This window comes from Hyperolius riggenbachi, chromosome 7, assembly GCF_040937935.1.
Source record: "Hyperolius riggenbachi isolate aHypRig1 chromosome 7, aHypRig1.pri, whole genome shotgun sequence".
NCBI lineage: Eukaryota > Metazoa > Chordata > Amphibia > Anura > Hyperoliidae > Hyperolius > Hyperolius riggenbachi.
Window position 1 is genome coordinate 154,728,602 of NC_090652.1, and position 18,050 is coordinate 154,746,651.

Below are 18,050 nucleotides of genomic sequence, written 5' to 3' on the forward strand. Positions count from 1 at the left end.
AAAATATATGAAAGTCTAACATTTATCAGTACATTACAGAAAATAATGAACTTTATCACAATATGCTAATTTTTTGAGAAGATCCTGTATACTGTGTGCATAGTATACTGAGACCAAACCAAAGTTCGAAGTTCAGCTCTTTCTGTTCAGTAAGCTAGTACCTATTCAGTGAGATCTTGGGCAATATGCCCTAACACTGCTACTGCCTACTGAGCACACCCTAGATGCAGCATCTCTGGCACTTTGAGTGCGTACGGAGAAAATATAAGTGCTGAATATGCACTATTCCTATTCTTCCATGCAGCTGCCTGTAGTTGTTCAACAACTCAACCTCCCCTTTTTCTTTTCTTCCTGACTGTGATGGAAGTATTCATTTTCTCTACCTAGTCCTTATAGCTATGTAAAGAAAGCATCCAGCTTTTTATTTAATTGGATGTAGAAAGGATGATTTGTATAGTACGAATGGTATGAGTGGAATGAATGGTGGAATACAGGTGCAAAGGAAAATATGCTTCTCTGATGTATACAAATTCAGTCTGTCTTTTCTCCCCCCCCCTCCTTATGGAATTATCAATAAAGTAGAAAATTTTAATTAATTACTTAAAGATTGAAACAATAAACGTTAAGGGAGCTAATTCAGGGAACAAAAGGGGTAGAATTTTAACAGAATTAACTAAGAATAAAATAGACATAGCCTTTCTACAAGAAACTCATTTCAAGAGTAAATTTGAACCAAGCAAATATTGCAAAAAATATAGCCTATGGTATACTAACTCGAAGGATAGGGGCAGATCGTGTGGGGTGGCCACTATATTTTCTTCCAGGATCTGTTTCGAACCAAGTCAGATCTATAAAGACGATGAGGCTAGGTTACTAATCTTGGTTGGAAAATTGAACGGTAAAACCGTCACGCTGGCAAACATATATGCGCCAAATAATGGCCAATGTGCTTTTATAAAAAAAGCGCTGGATAAAGTGAGTGAATTAAAAAAAGGGAAAATTATAATGGGAGGAGATTTCAACCTCCCCCTTGAACCCAACCTAGACTCCTCGAAAGGTATGTCCCATATTTCAAAAAAACAAATTACATCCCTCACACAACATTTAAAAAATTATAGAATGGTAGACGTCTGGAGAATTTATAACCTTGGGGTGAGAGATTATACCTTCTATTCGGGAGTACACAATACCTACACTAGATTAGATTTATTCTTATTACCACAAAATGAAATTCTGGAAATAATAGAAATAAAAATAGGAAGTATTACTTATTCTGACCATGCACCAGTGATACTCACCCTTAAAGAGAACCCGAGGTGTGTTTAAAGAATGTTATCTGCATACAGAAGCTGGATCTGCCTATACAGCCCAGCCTCTGTTGCTATCCCAAACCCCACTAAGGTCCCCCTGCACTCTGCAATCCCTCATAAATCACAGCTGTGCTGTGAGGCTGTGTTTACATCTGTAGTGTCAGTCTCAGCTGCTCCCCCGCCTCCTGCATAGCTCCGGTCCCTGCCCCCGTCCCTTCCCTCCAATCAGCAGGGAGGGAAGGGATGCAGGCGGGGACTGGAGTTCTGCAGGAGGCGGGGAGAGCAGCAGACTGACACTATAGAGATAAACACAGCCAGCTCTGACAAGCTGTTTGTCAGCAGCGTGGTTGTGATTTATGAGGGATTGCAGAGTGCAGGGGGACCTTAGGGGGGTTTGGGATAGCAACAGAGGCTGGGCTGTATAGGCAGATCCAGCCTCTGTATGCAGATAATATTCTTCAAACCCACCTCGGGTTCTCTTTAAGTGGAACAAGGATGTCATGACTGATTGGCGGTGGAGATTGGACAGCTCTGTCTTGCTTGAGCCTACAGTGAAGGAGACAGTAGCGACCCAGATTAAACAATTCTTTGCAGAAAATCAGGGTTCAGTAAATTCCGGAAAAATAATGTGGGACTCCTTTAAATGTGTTATAAGGGGTTCCTTAAAGGACTTCCGAGGCCAAAATCCGGCCCCCAAATGTAAAAAAAGTTATCTACCTGTATGACTTTCTAAGGCACGGAGGAACGCCGTCCGCGCCCTCCGTGCCGTTCCGCCGGGTCCCCGCCTCTCAATACGACCCCGAATGGCTCCCGACCCCACGGCCAGGGTCGGGCTCTGCTGCCTGTATAAAGATGGCCGCCGACCCTGGCCGCGGCTGCGCACTCCGCATGGCCGCTACTGCGGCTGCGCAGCACTAGGGCCAACCCCCCGATCCACGCTACAGGAAACAGCCTGTTGCGTGGATCGGGGGGTTGGCCCTAGTGCTGCGCAGCCGCAGTAGCGGCCATGCGGAGTGCGCAGCCGCGGCCAGGGTCGGCGGCCATCTTTATACAGGCAGCAGAGCCCGACCCTGGCCGTGGGGTCGGGAGCCATTCGGGGTCGTATTGAGAGGCGGGGACCCGGCGGAACGGCACGGAGGGCGCAGACGGCGTCCTCCGTGCCTTAGAAAGTCATACAGGTAGATAACTTTTTTTACATTTGGGGGCCGGATTTTGGCCTCGCAAGTCCTTTAATAGCAATAGCAAGTAAAATTAAAAAACAAAAAACTAAGCAGTTAGATAATTTAATGGATGAACTCAAAACAGCGGAAGCCACACATAAGGAAAATCCTGAGCAGGATAATTTTTTGAAAGTTAATTCAATTAGGCATAGGATAAATAAAATATTAAATGAAAAATGTAGTAAAGAATATAAAAAACTCAAAAAAGATTTTGTCATAAACTGTAACAAACCAGGAAAATTTATGGCCAAGCTATCAAAAAAAAAGACAACAGCCCAATTCATAGAAAAAATACAGAATAATTCCGGTCAATTAAGCTACAGCACGCAAGAAATAGGACAAGTATTTGGGAAATATTATGCAGAGCTATATAGTATAAAGCAGGAAATGCCAGTTGATAATATGAACAGGTATCTTACACAAGTAAATTTACCAAAAATTACAGTCGAGAATAAAGATACGCTGGATGCCCCGGTAACAGAAATAGAGTTTAAAGAGGCAGTAAATTTGCTTAAAATCGGTAAGAGTCCGGGTCCCGACGGCTTCACCTCGGAGTTCTATAAAGCATTCATAGAGGAGATAGCACCTGACTATTGTTTAATGATTAATAATCTGGATGAAAGTGAGACCTTTTCTAGAGAATCAAATCAGGCCACAATCACCCTAATACATAAAGAAGGTAAAGATCCCCTACAGTGTAGCAACTATCGTCCCATTTCGGTAATTAATATTGATGTTAAAATATATTCAAAAATTCTAACATTAAGACTGGAAAAGGTGTTAGATCAGCTACTGGGGAAGGAGCAGATGGGTTTTAGAAAATCGGGCAGACTATCGGACAATATTTCTTCAGCAATAAACTTTATATATAACGCAAAAATTCGTAATGAAGATGCCATCTTAGCGGCCATTGACGCTGAAAAGGCGTTTGACCGTATTTCAAGACCATTTATCTACACAACTTTAGAACACTATGGTATCGGTCCCATCTTTATCAAACGAATCAAAAATCTATATTTAAACCAAACAGCCAGAGTAAAAATCAACGGTACCTTGACACACTCCTTCCCTTTGGGGAACGGCGTGAGGCAGGGATGTCCAATCTCCCCGCTAATATTCAATTTAGGCATAGAAGTGTTAATACGCATGATCCATTCTGACAGGGAGATATCTGGGTGGCATATAGGTAACTATGAAAGTAAACTACTAGCATACGCGGACGACCTTCTTTTGACATTAACCAATCCCCTGACCTCTTTCGAAGAAGCAAATAAAATAATAACTGAATTTTCCAAATACTCGAACTATAAAGTAAACAATTCTAAAACTACAGTATTAAACATAAAAAGTCCCGCTGAAATATTGAGTACCCTACAACTAAGGTATGGCATTCATTATACCAATTCTCATATTAAATATCTCGGTATCAACTTATGTAGTGATTTCAATGATCTATTCAAACATAATTATACACCAGTGCAAAAAGATTGTGAGAAGATACTGAGTAAAATGAAAAATGCCCAATTTAATACAATTGGGAAAATCAACTTTATAAAAATGAAAATTCTTCCTAAAATAATATTTACAGTACAAAATTTGCCAATAAACATCCAGAGGAATTGGTATAATGTCTGGAACAATATATTTCAAAATTTCATATGGAGAACACCAAACCGCAGAATTTCATATAAGATAATAAGCAGGCATAAGAAATTGGGAGGAATGGGGGCACCAAATATTAAACGATATGCCCAATGTTTCCAATTGCAAAGAATCTTAGATCTCAGGATATGCGACCCGAAGAGATTCTGGACAACATATGAAAGAAGTCTGTTTAATTACGATATGTTGGATTCATGGCACCCCCACACGGTAGCAAAACTCCTCCCTTCTATCAGCCATCCATTATTAGCACCTGCAATTAAAACCCACATGGAAGTTATAAGATCTATGTCAAAGAGCAATAAAATATCATTACTAACCACTCTACGCAATAACCCAGATTTTCAACCTGGCTTAACTTCAGGGTGGTTCAAGGAATGTGGGCTCCCTCGAGATGTTAGAATCCTAGACTTGGTTGGCCACAGAGATTCCACATTGAGGGAGATCTATAACATGGTCAGAATGGATAATGGGCTGTGGAGCTTCCAGGTCAGGAGCTACCTTTCCAAACATAAGGATAATATAAGTAAAACCATAAATATTTATGAAAAGTGTTTTCTTCATTCGAGGGTGGGGAAGGGAATGACAGCAAATTTATATTTTTTTCTTGACAGTTGTCAAACTGATCCTCTACCTAAGTTCTGTAGAAGCTGGGAACAAGACCTAAATCATATCCAAAACTTGGATTGGGGAGCAGTATTCCAGGAAATTTGGACCCCCAGCTATACCTCATTTCAACTTGTTAATTATAAACTCATGACGAGATGGTACTTCACACCCTCTAAGATGGCTAAATTTAAAGGCGGAAATGGGAACTGTTGGAGATGTCTTACCGCGTTTGGTTCATATATGCATATGTGGTGGTCGTGCCCGGTTATACAGAACTTTTGGAGAGAGATAGGAGATTTCATTAAACTTCCTTCCCCTTTTCATCCCAGTACCGCTCTGTTGAGTTGCATGGAACCTGACAGCTTTAGACATGCAAATAAACTAGTAATCCCTGCAGCAATTGTGGCCAGGAAACTTATAGCAAAATCCTGGAAGAACCCCGAAGCTCCCAGTATGGAAGAGTGGATATGGATGATGTCAGATTTTTTGCAAGGTGGCGAGGGCAGTGTAGAAGATGCTGGCACCAACAAACAAATGGAGGAATGGAAAATTGCATGGGAAAAAATAAGTAACATATAATATGTAGTTAAGTATTTGAAGTGGAGGGGATGAGGAGAAAAGAACCAAATAACCACTATATTACTAACTGAAATTGTAAGGATAAATGGATGGATGAATGTGCAGATGCATGGATATATGTTGAAGTATAGAAGGCACTTATATGAATGTGTATGAAAGGTGAAATAAGAGTAATTGCTTTGCTTCTCAGCTTAGGTATGTGACCTGTTTGTGCATTAGGCCTGTCCCCTCCATTGGCTTGGTCCGGCCCTGATGGCTCATGCATGGAGGGCATGCCCATAAAATAAGTGGGTGGTCGGAAAGGGATATTAACCACTTAATGTTAAGATGGGTAGGTGGAGGTTTTTTTTTTGCTGGTGTTTGTGTTTTTTTTTTTTTTTTTCTTACTTTCTTTTTTCTCTTTCTTACTATAATTAGTTTGACCTGAGCCACTGGTGGAATATTTGATATATTGTAGTGATGATGGAGTGAGGGAGGGGGGGAGGAGAGGAAAGAAAATCAAACTATGATGCAGACCTGAGACCCACGTATGATGGCTTCACAGCTGTCACATGGTCATATCTGGGTCACATACCGGCTGAGTTTGAAAAAAAAATAAAAAATTGGATGTAGAATTTGACATAACTGCTTCATGTGGTAGGATAGTACATTGTCTTAACCAATCTTGCTGTAATGAGCCCCTGCTTAACCTGCTTGCAGAATTTTCCCATTCTTCCTTTTTCAGTTCATTTTTTTTGTCCTATGTACAAACTTAGGGGTGAAAAGCTATTTTACCAAATTTTTTATATAGTTCCGAAATAAATTTTTTTTTTACATGTTAATTAGATCACCTTTAAAAATGGAGACAAAAGAGGACAAGCAGCAGAAGCCCATAATGGGGTGGTATGTTAGATAAGCCGTAGATGAGTGTATGAAATGTGAGAATATACTCACAAAGATGGGTTACCTCCAAGGTAACCGCTGTATAAGCTGGTGGGGAGTATTATCCTGACCCCACTCAGACGTTAAAGTGAACGTAAACTGATATGGATTTTTCCTTTTAAAATAATACCAGTTGCCTGACTCTTTTGCTGATCCTGTGTCTTGTCAACAAACAATAAAATTGTGGGGGAAGTGGTGGACTTAGCTACCCATGGAAGAACCGACAGATGTCAATCTCTATAATAATTGTTTATTGACTTAAAATCCAACAAATAAACAATGATGGGGCTATCCCAAGAGGAAAAAGTGTCCGCACACTGGCCTATCAATAGTGTACTAGGGATAGAAACATGTGTACCCAGGGACCCCCCCCCCCCAACAAAAAAAAAGCGCCACTCAATTTAAAGGTGAAAAATTTAAATGATATATAGGATCTTTATTATATATCATAATCAAATGCTAATGTAATACCTTATGATGGTACAATACAATTAAAAACCCACAAAAAAAAACCAATACAAATAATTGGCATGACACAATAAACTTGTATAATATTGCTGCCCAACTACAATATACTGCCAGCATCAGGGGTTCAAAAATGAACCTCTGTGTGATTGGATTCACTAATGATGACATTCACAGATCTATAAAGGTGCTAATGTAATGCGTAAGTGCTTTAATTAAATCCTAATAAAAAAAACAAGAAAATATATGTGCAAAGCAAAATACCAAACCATACAATTATATCTCAGTGTGTGCAAACCAAGTCTGAATAATGCCCAGGGAGCAGCCTATAAAGAGCATAAGGAAGGAGGATACTTAACCCAGGAGGATAGCCGGATGCAGAGCAGGAAAGGCGTGTAGGCAAAGATGTACACAGGGCTCCCTGACAGACCAGCTCTTTTCTGACCTCAGAGGAACCCATTTCCTGCATGCTGGTTGCAGACCCTGACATCAGATAACAGAGGCTAGATAAGAGGTTTGGACAAGTCCCACAAACTGAAAAAAGGTGCTCGTATTTGACTGTTAGAAAAGGTCAAATAGGAGCACCACAGAACTCCTGCTGAGGCATCTTTAGAGATGTTTGATAAACCAGTATTTTAAGGGGTCACTAGAGGCAGAGATAGAAGAGACAAATGCTTACATTAAACGAGCCAATAAAACTACCTAGCACTGACGAGCGGTCTGATTGTTGTAGTACTGGCAGTCCCCATTTAATGAACAAAATAGGGACTGTAACCTAGGGAATTCTTAACCTAAATCAGTCCTCAATCTGAATACTGTGCAATCTCTGTTCCCTGTACCTCCTCTTTGTTACCTCTGTTCCCCTGTCCCTCCTTTGTGTTTCCACTGTCATCATGTTCCTTCAGTGTCCCTCTCTCTGTGCCACCTTGCCTTTACTGTGCCCATCTGGACCAACTCTGCCACCCTGCCCCCCTTTGTGCCTCCCTCTGTCTTCCTGTAGAACTCAGAACTAGTACAGTATAATGTACCACAGCAAAATGTAATTTTAACAAGTTTAAAAAACCTTTTTCTTTTAAATTAACTTTCTCAAAAACTACAAGGTCTATTTGGGGAAAAAAATGTTTGACTTGTTTCCATTTTGGGCCGTTATGCAAGTAGGCTAGGTGGAAAGTTTTTATTGACGTTCATGAAGGTATAACCTTTTAGTATAGATTCCAATATCTGAGTGTACTGCTTACTGCAGGACCTGAATTTGGGGCTGAGAAGAACTGCATTTACGTTGGAATGGCAACAGAAGACTTGGATGTGTCTGAGTTAGTTGAAACCATTGCCATGATGGGCAGAGAAATTGAAGAAAGCTCAAAGGTATTTAAAAACATTTTATTTGTATTTCCCCAGTGCTTAAGATATGTTAAAGCGGACCTGAAGAGCAATTATGACACAAGGAACTGGCCTAGTCAATCCCATTTAAAGTGGATCGACTAGGCCAGTTCCTTATGTCATAATTGCTGCTCCATGTTTGTTTCACCGGAGGAGAAAATAAACATTATTTAGAAAAAAGGCACTAGCGTTTTTACCATGTGAAAGATGTTAAAAGAAATGTTGACATTAAAATCTTTGGTGTTGTCAAAATGGATGGGTAAGGTGTCTGGAAATTCTGAATCCTTGATGCATATTATACAAGTAAGCCCTTGAATAACTGACCTGGCTTGCGGTTTATATTTTATGCTGGTTTTTATTTCTTTATAGTCGAGAGGGAAAATCTCTACTGCCCACTGTAACCAGGGAATTTCTTATCTCTTTATAGTCCAGTGTGAGAGCCTCTGCTGCCCATTGGGACCAGGACAGTTCTAATCATTTTATGGTTCAGGCTTCTGGTGTCTGCTCCTAATTTTGATTTTTGTTTTTTGCAACCTTTATTTGCTTTTGTAAAGGGGCCCATACACTCAGCCGGTTTTCTGGCTGACCGATCGATCCCGATCGATTGATCGTTTGCAAATCGGTTGGCCAATCGACCGATCGATGGCCGATTTCGATCGATTTCGATGGATTTCCATCGAACTGGCAGGGTGGAAAATTTAGGTCGATCTGATGAGATTACTTATCAGTTTGCATTGGCCTTAATGGAAATCTGATGGCAAAAAAATGCCATCAGATCGAATTTCAATAGATTTCAAACTGAAATCTATTGGAATTCTATCCTGGTAAAAAATGTTCTAAAAACGCATCAGATAGATCATCAGATGCATTTCTTAACTATCTGCTGCCAATCTGACGAGTGTATGGGCACCTTTAGGATTTGGAAACACAGAGAGCCCAATATAGTGTAGTATGTTGCAAACAATGGGTAAATAATCAGTGAGAAGAATATACTCACAAACATGGGTTACCACTCAGGCAACCATTGTATAGGCAGGTGAGGAGATTAAGCCTGTCCTCATTTAGGACTAAGAAGTCACTCTCTGTAGACAGGAAAACAAGGGGGTAGGTCACCCCTCCACCAGGGGTGGACACTGTATAGCTGTAGGAGTACAGAGGCGCCAGCAGGATAAAAATGGATAAAAACTTTAAAATTTGCTCGGAGGAATCGGTGGACTTACCTCCAGAAAGCAGACACGAAAGACTGTCTGATAACTGATTTATTGTAAGGTACCCCAATAAGGGTTACCTTACAATAAATGTGTTATCATTCAGACAGTCTTTCGTGTCTGCTTTCTGGAGGTAAGTCCACTGATTCCTCCGAGCAAATTTCAAAGATTTTATCCTGCTGGCGCCTCTGTGCTCATAAAGCTTTATTTGCTTTGGTTTTTTTTGCAACCTTTGTTTGCGTAATAATTAACAAGATCCAGATGTCTAATTTTGTTGCTGCAGTACTGTTGGAAGCATGATGCCTGCAGGTTATAATTTTTATGTACATTATTTTACCTGTGCAGCTTCTGGAAAACATGACTGAGGTAGTCAGGAAAGGTATCTTGGAAGCCGAAGTGCAGCTCCAGAAGGCCAATGAAGAGCGTCTTCTAGAAGAGGTACGTTTGCAGTGAGGTTTTCTGTAACCGGCAGTGCAGACCTAATCTGTTGTATGGACTATAGCTCTGGTAGAGCTCTAACACTTTTTCATATATCTTATGTGTTTCCTAGGGGGTCTTGCGGCAAATCCCGCTGTTTGGATCAGTGCTTAATTGGCTTTCTCCTGTTCAAGCCACAACGAAAGGTAGAACATTCAACTTAACAGCAGGTAAGGTGATGCCAGTTCTTTCTGAGATGCCCATAGCCACAGCTGTATTTGTTACATATTGTCTTCTGCTAGGTGGCAATGTGTTACAACTCTTCTCTGTGTCTTACCATAGTGAGGACATGTTGACATGTGCCTGGACGCAGGAGGACAGAGGTGGGAGCCCTCTGAATCTTGCTAGTTGGATTAAAGGTTTAAAGTTTGAACATTTTAGGGGCTGTAGGTTTATTCCTAGCTACTTTACCACTGTGATATTAGATTGATGCAAGGACTGCTTGAGCATCAGTATCGCCTACCTTCCTGCACTGCCTGCCACTGGCTGCCAGGACTGACTGCTGGGACTGGCACAGTGCTTAGACTCAAGTTTAGTTGTACAGTGGGATGCAAAAGTTTGGGCAACGTTGTTAATCATCATGATTTTCCTGTATAAAATGTTGGTTGTTACGGTAAAAAATGTCATATATCATATAGGAGACGCACACAGTGATATTTGAGAAGTGAAATTAAGTTTATTGGATTTACAGAAAGTGTGCAATAATTGTTTAAACAAAATTAGGCAGGTGTATACATTTGGGCACCACAAAAAAGAAATGAAATCAATATTAAGTAGATCCTCCTTTTGCAGAAATTACAGCCTCTAAACGCTTCCTGTAGGTTCCAATGAGAGTCTGGATTCTGGTTGAAGGTATTTTGGACCATTCCGCTTTACAAAACATCTCTAGTTCATTCGGGTTTGATGGCTTCCGAGCATAGACCGCTCTCTTTAACTCACACCACAGATTTTCATTTATATTCAGGTCTGGGGACTGAGATGGCCATTCCAGAACATTGTACTTGTTCCTCTGCATAAATACCTAAGTGGATTTTGAGCAGTGTTTAGGGTCGTTGTCTTGTTGAAAGATCCAGCCCCGGCTCAGCTTCAGCTTTGTCACTGATTCCTGGACATTGGTCTTCAGGATCTGCTGATACTAAGTGGACTCCATGTGTCTCTCAACTTAGACAAGATTTCCAGTCCCTGCACTGGCCACACAGCCCCACAGCATGATGTAACCACCACCATATTTTACTGTAGGTAGCAGGTGTTTTTCTTGAAATGCTGTTTTTTCCTCCATGCATAACACCACTTATGCCCAAATAACTCAATTTTAGTTTCAGCAGTCCACAGCACCTTATTTCAGAATGAAGCTGGCTTGTCCAAATGTGCTTTAGCATACCTCAAGTGGCTCTGTTTGTGCTGTGGGTGGAGAAAAGGCTTCCTCTGCATACAGCATCTCCTTGTGTAAAGTGTGCCGAATGGTTGAATGATGCACACTGATTCCATCTGCAGCAAGATAATGTTGTAGGTCTTTAGTGCTGGTCTGTGGGTTGACTCTGACAGTTTGCCACTTCAAGCCTTAACTTGAACTGAGCCTGTGGTCTTCTATTTCTTCAATATGTTCCTAACTGTGGAAACAGACAGCTGAAAGCTTTCTGTATCCTTCCCCTAAACCATGATAGTGAACAATCTTTGTCTTCAGGTCATTTGAGAGTTGTTTTGAGACCCCATGTTGCTACTCTTCAGAGAAATTTAAAAGAGGAGGGAAACTTGCAACTGACCCCCTTAAATACTCTTTCTTATAATTGTATTCATCTGTGTATGTAGGTCAGGGTCACTGAGCTTACCAAGCCAATTTGAGTTCCAATAATTTGTTCTAAAGGTTTTGGAATCCATAAAATAACCGTTCCCAAATTTATGCACCTGCCTAATTTTATTCAATTATTGCGCAATATCTGTAAATGCAATAAACTTCATTTCACTTCTCAAATATCACTGTGTGTGTCTCCTATATGATATATTTAACTGACATTTTTTATCGTAACAACCAACGATTTATACAGGAAAATCATGTCGATTAACAACGTTGCCCAAACTTTCGCATCCCACTGTATATTGCTTAGATTCATGTTTAGTTGCAAAGGAATGTTTTTTTTGTTTTTTTTTTTCTTTGCTTGATTGCAGTATATATAATCGCACAAAAAGCACTCTACCAGACAATTTTGTTCCCAACAAACTGTCAGATGGGAGTGTTAAAGCATGTTGCCAATGTTAAATTAAAGTGTGAAGATCAGTAGCATCGTCCCCTGGTCTGTACATCTAATTACTTGTAGTAGCAAAATGCTAGGTGGTCTGTACTTCAAAGACAGAACTAATGCCACAGTTCATTACATTATATATGATGTACAATACTAATGTTGTGAGTAGATTTATTCATAAATACTTGTTTATTCTGAAGGGTCACTAGAATCAACAGAAACCACGTATTCGTCTAAAGCACAAAATAGTGCATCAAGTCCTCCACCAACTCCAACTGCAGGACATTCAAAGAGACTACCAGGTAAGTGCAGATTGGTGCCTTTAGGTCCCATTCACACTCAGGAACGCAAAACAAGATTGTGATTGAAGTTGCGGCGTTCTGCAGTTTATCCGTGGTTGCGTTTTGTGATTCTCATTAAAGTGAATGAGAATCGCAATGCAATTGATAGGAAAATGCTGCATGTTTGCGATCGTAGGAAATCACAAATGTGCCGCAATTCCATAGGGTTACTTGTGCAGCAGTGTTTAACTGATGGCCGCCGATCAGCAAAGCCCGAACCGTGGGCAAGAAATGCCCGAGTGCGATTAAGTTTCTTTCTCTTTTGTCAAGTGTTAAAATATTTTTGTGAACCTTTCATTAAAAATTAGACATGGTGATTCTGTTTGTAAATGGGTTCATATAGATCAGCTAAGACTTAAGCACAGCTAATCACAATCTTGGTAGAATAATGGTTCTTCAACACTGTGCACATTGCATTGCTATACTATGGCAACGCAATGGTGCAGAAAAATCAGATCCCACATTAGATGTGCAGTGCGACCATACAGTGAAGCATGCAGTACAATGAAAGTATGCTTCACTGCCACTGTAAACAGACATGTCCAGAAAATGTACAACTTGCTGTGCATTACCCCAATGGGACCAGCCACACGGGATGCAAAGTGAACATACCATGGAAAAGCTGGGCGATGCCCCTTTCCCCAGGGAGAAAGCGGGGCAATGTCCCTTTCCCCAGGGAGAAAGCGGGGCAATGTTCCTTTCCCCTGAAGAAAGCCGGGCGATGTCCCTTTCCCCGGGGAGCGAGCCGGGCGATGTCCCTTTCCCCGGGGAGCGAGCCGGGCGATGTCCCTTTCCCCGGGGAGCGAGCCGGGCGATGTCCCTTTCCCCGGGGAGCGAGCCGGGCGATGTCCCTTTCCCCGGGGAGCGAGCCGGGCGATGTCCCTTTCCCCGGGGAGCGAGCCGGGCGATGTCCCTTTCCCCAGGGAGCGAGCCGGGCGATGTCCCTTTCCCATACCTCCCAACTTTTTGAGATGAGAAAGAGGGTCACTTAAGCCATGCCCCTGCCGCACCCCTGACCACGCCCCATCACACCCTTAGTCACGCATTCGATAAAGATTTCATAAGAAAAATATGTTGTTTTATCATTCAAACCACACTGGTCCTTTCTATCCTGGTTCATTTTCCTTCATATTAACATTTTAAAACTAGTAATATATCAATTTAAAGGATGGGAATAAAGTTTTGAGTCAATCAAACACATTTTGTAGTAGAGAAACATATATATTTACATAAAGAGACAAAGTCCTGAAAGAGGGACAAATGAGAAGGAAAGAGGGACAGGGCTCCCAAAGAGGGACTGTCCCTCCGAAAGAGGGACAGTTGGGAGCTATGCTTTCTCCAGGGAGAGTGCCGGGGAATGTCCCTTTCCCAGGCAGAAAGGCGGGGAATGATCTCCCTTTACCAGCAACAAGGAAAAGGCTTTATACTTGCCTGGCAGTACTTCTTCCCAGTGGGAAATAAATGTAAGCTCTCACACCCTTACCTATGCCATTTTTGCCCAGGGCCCCATTATTGCTAGAACAGGCTCTGGTGGAAAAGCAGAGAACATTGCTGACAGGAAGTATGAGGCCTTAAAAAACAGATGAATGAAAAAAGGGATATCTTTATATAGGACACAAACAAACTGCAGTTTAATATGATTGATTAGATCCTCATTTGAAATGTTGTATTATAACTGCAAATTGTAGTTATGTAATATAATTTCTGCTGAATTATTTTTAACCGGTTTTCCTGGTATTACTCTAATAGGTCAGAAGTTGTTTACAAGACTCTCCAGAAACTCTGATGCAATGAGTGAAACCAGTTCAATAAGTCATTTGGAGGAAGTGGAAAATATGGAGGCGGCTCTAACACCAGAGCCACAACCACTGTCCAGCTCCACCGAACCACCAAACCTGTCCAGTGGCTCTCAGAGCGAGGAGTCCCAGGAGGTGGACCTGCCAGATACTAAAACATCCGAGGCTGAAAGCCTGAGATAAAACAAGTGTTGCTGAACACTTAACCCCAGATGGACTCGCTAGCTATAAGGAGGATAACCGAGTTTAAATGTGAAGGGTGCCACAAATCCTACAGTAAAAGCTACTGTACTAAATTATTAACTTGTCTGCACAAATAATGAAAAATAGGTATTTTTCCATAGGGAGAGGTCTTCTTCACAATACTGCTATTTCTATAAATGGTATCCAAGTTTACTGCACTTCTTGTAAATTCAAGAATTATTATTTTTTATCAGCCTATTATTTTATCATTTTGTTTGCGTTCTACGGTTAGTTTGCGTTTTTTATAGTTTCTTAAAATGAAGGCTTTTAATTTAAAGTAAAATAAGCATATTAGACATATTTTATCTGGTTAAAGTGATTATTATCCAGTCAGTTGTTAGTAGCTCAGTGTGGTGATCAGAGGTCTGCAGTTTGCACAGTCTGTTTTATTACGAACTCTATGAAGCTTTATGAGATGTCCGTTCTATGAGATGTAAAGGTTTATACAGTAGATGTGTGAATGCAATTAATAACCCCTTCAAAACCAAAAGTGCACAGAGAAAGTTTTTCAGTGAGGCTACCCGTCCACTATACACCATTTTCCAACAAATCAGCCCTTGTGGTAAAAGCGCACACTGAAATCTCATCAAATCCTTCATTTCAGAGCTGGTTATATAACTGATGGCTTAACTGGAGGACAAGACGTGGTGGCCAGATTGTAAGCGTATGAGGACAAGGCTCCTCCCCTGTTTGTGGTTGTTGCTGTTATAGTTATTGTCACATTTACAGTTGTTGCTTCTGTAATATGCACCATATTTGTCTCCCACTTTGCATAGCGCCATGGAAGGTGATATTAATAATATATACTGTAAATCGCTAATAGCCATTCTTTTTCTTGCATTCAAATTTTCTTTGTGTGTTACGCTTAGGATGAGTTCTACCAAATTCTTGCCCTCCAGCCTAGTACAGTATAGTCATATAACTAGCACTAATCCTAAGGAGGAATAGACCTGCCATGTATATATTCAATTAGAAAGCCAGCCCCCCATTTTTTTACAGAGCAGGGTGCTCAGATGAAGCATGCTGGTGGGGAAATGACTTTAGCTACCTCTCCTGATTCGGCCTTATAGCTCACTGAAACATTCTCCATATCCCAGCACCTTCATTCAGGCTAGCTGTTAAGATTCATGTCTGCAATTCGGCTGAATTACAACAGAAGGGCCCAGAATGAGGCTGCAGAACAAGTGGCAGAATATGACGAACACATGGGGCAGGCTGTAGCTGAGCAATTAGACAATAGCTGAATCAGGTAACCTATGCCAATCGCTCCCCTCCTGTGCATTAACTCTGCTGTATGGGATATCAGTGGCAACATAACTCATGGATGAGGGTTGAGCCTCACTGATGGAAGGTCCGGCACTGGCAGTTGTGAGAAGCTGTCATTTTAGGGCCTGATTTGGAGTGTAAGCAGTCTTTCAGATGTACTAAAATACCCTCTTAGTAAACTCCAAGGGACCTGGTGAAGTTACTATATCACAATTGGTCATACATTATATGTTCATACAGGCGCATAGTCGGGACCTGCGGACAGAGTTTACTATAGTCAAAGGTTTACTTTATCAGTTTGCTAGAACGAGATTCTACTATATATGTAAAACATATGGGCGCCTACTCATTTATTTTCTATAATGTATGGTAGGTAGGTAAAGGTCCACCTTAATGGTTTTCTTACGGGCTACAGTGTGCCCCATTATTTACGTTCTTTTCTTGCTCCTTTGTACGAGGTCTCACCAGAAAAGAACTGTAGGAAAAGGAGTGCCCATCCTCATAAGTTTTAATGGGAGTGAGTTTTAGCCTCTGGTTCTTTACAAAGACGTTCTGTCTCCAGTCAGTGGTTTCTCCACAGGAATATGCAGAGAAGGAGTTCCACAGAGAGCTGGTGTAGCTGTGCCTGGTGTTCCCAAGGATATAGCACAGAATGTATGCAGGGTGCACTACAAGAAGGAATTATGAAGATAATTTCACAATAGAGCCAGTGTTCTCCCCAGAATTTTTTTCTAGGTGGGTGGCATGAAAAAGTAGCCGGGTGGGGTGAGATGAGAGAATGCAGGGCCGGTGCTTCTGTGCGCAACTCTGCTTACAGCAGAGAAGGAGATAAGCCGATGACAGCCGGGTGCTCACCCAAACTAGCCGGGTGGAGCACCCAGCTAAAAGAGCCTGGGGAGAATACTGAAAGCCTTGGATGTCACTAGAAGAGGCTTTCAGGGTAAAGCGGCTCCACAAGGATGTGTGCAGCAATGTCACTCTGCCACAGCTTGTTACTCTTCTCTCTGACTGGTGTTACATTTTATACTCTGGAGAAAACATCCAATCACTGATTGGCTTGTAGAAACTATTCAGCATGTTGAGAAACTGTTGTGAATGATGGGTTCTGATGCTTGTTCATACCAGGCTATTAACTATACACAGCCCAGGCATTGCAAGCAAATCCTATCTTGATGGCATTCTTTATAAATATTGGGGTTTGAATGACTGGAGTGAGACAGATTTCCATGGCAAATAAACCATGAGGGCAACTTTGCTTTGTATGTGATCACTGGCATGTGACTGTGCTTGCCTTTCATTGGAGGCATTTATCAAATAGTATAGAGTGGGGTGTAGCATAGGGGAAGTGCCAGAGTACTGTTCAGTCAGTCTTTATTAGTCTGCTGCCTCAGTCATCCTTCCACTAGTGCTGCACACCAAAGTCTGCAAAGGAGGGTATTACCACCATTCACAGACGTGTAAGTTATTTGGACTACATTTTATGTATATTTCACACCAATGGTGGAAGAGGGAGGCAGCAGACTTATGACGGAGTATGGCCACACACTAGACAATCTTGGATATCCAATCTTACTACTTTCATGTAGAATTAAGCTTATCAACACAATTTTGTTTTATAGTATTGTCAATCTGTTGGCTCTTATACTGCTTAGATTTGGTAAATCTGTACAATCGAGATTATATAGCGTTTGTGGCCACCTTAAAAGGAGCTTTGAATTCCCTCCTGCTGCTTAGAGATGGTACTGCATTCAAACAGACCCTTCCCTACACCTCGATCTGGCTGAGATCTGTGGCAGGTGTAATGCTAATGTTGCAGTCATCTCTCCAGAACTGCAGGTTGCAGAGGCATTGCAAACCTTCTGGTGATCCAGAAGCAGTTTATGCATCTAATAATGATGGAAATTTATGATAAATGTCCCTTTAGAATGCTTGGCTGCCAGTCTCTTCTGTAACTCCTCAGGCAGCAGTGCACACAAGCATATCTCATGGCTTCATGCGCATTACATATGCCCTCTCTTTTTTATTAGGCCATATTTAGGGGTTAATATTTGCCTCCTTTTATGCTTGTGGATGTGGACACAATAACTGAACTGGTTAGACTACTTAGGACTCTGTACTTTAACCAGACTTGCAAGTACTGTATGATGTAAGTGCACTATTTTCTTCAAGGCCTAAGAGAAGCCTAGTGCTGGCGTCCGTCCAGAAGTGGTATACAGCTACCCGTACCGCTGCTGTATCTTCTCACTGTTGGCAATAGCAGGAGTCAGGAGTTGGCTTTAACAGCCTTATTAACAGGTAAAGATAGAGATATTTGACTAATGTTTGCAGAGATG

The 18,050-nt window shown here is 41.4% G+C and overlaps 1 protein-coding gene and 1 long non-coding RNA gene across 3 annotated transcripts in view; one reads left to right on the top strand and one right to left on the bottom strand.

The window, feature by feature from the left end:
- Positions 1–14,507, top strand: part of PDXDC1 (pyridoxal dependent decarboxylase domain containing 1) — a 169,315-nt gene extending 154,808 nt beyond the window's left edge. For both annotated transcript variants that reach the window (XM_068244776.1, XM_068244777.1), the window contains exons 19-23: positions 8,010–8,131; positions 9,700–9,792; positions 9,905–10,001; positions 12,272–12,373; positions 14,162–14,507. In XM_068244776.1, the coding sequence (XP_068100877.1) occupies positions 8,010–8,131; positions 9,700–9,792; positions 9,905–10,001; positions 12,272–12,373; positions 14,162–14,391 (644 nt within the window). In that variant the 3' untranslated portion in view covers positions 14,392–14,507. The remainder of the gene's footprint in view (positions 1–8,009; positions 8,132–9,699; positions 9,793–9,904; positions 10,002–12,271; positions 12,374–14,161) is intronic.
- On the bottom strand, positions 4,351–5,960 carry LOC137525696 (uncharacterized). Its single transcript, XR_011022978.1, has 2 exons — positions 5,897–5,960; positions 4,351–4,445 (listed from the first exon to the last, which is right to left on the bottom strand). It is a non-coding gene; the product is annotated as an uncharacterized lncRNA (long non-coding RNA).
- Positions 14,508–18,050: the final 3,543 nt, after the last annotated feature.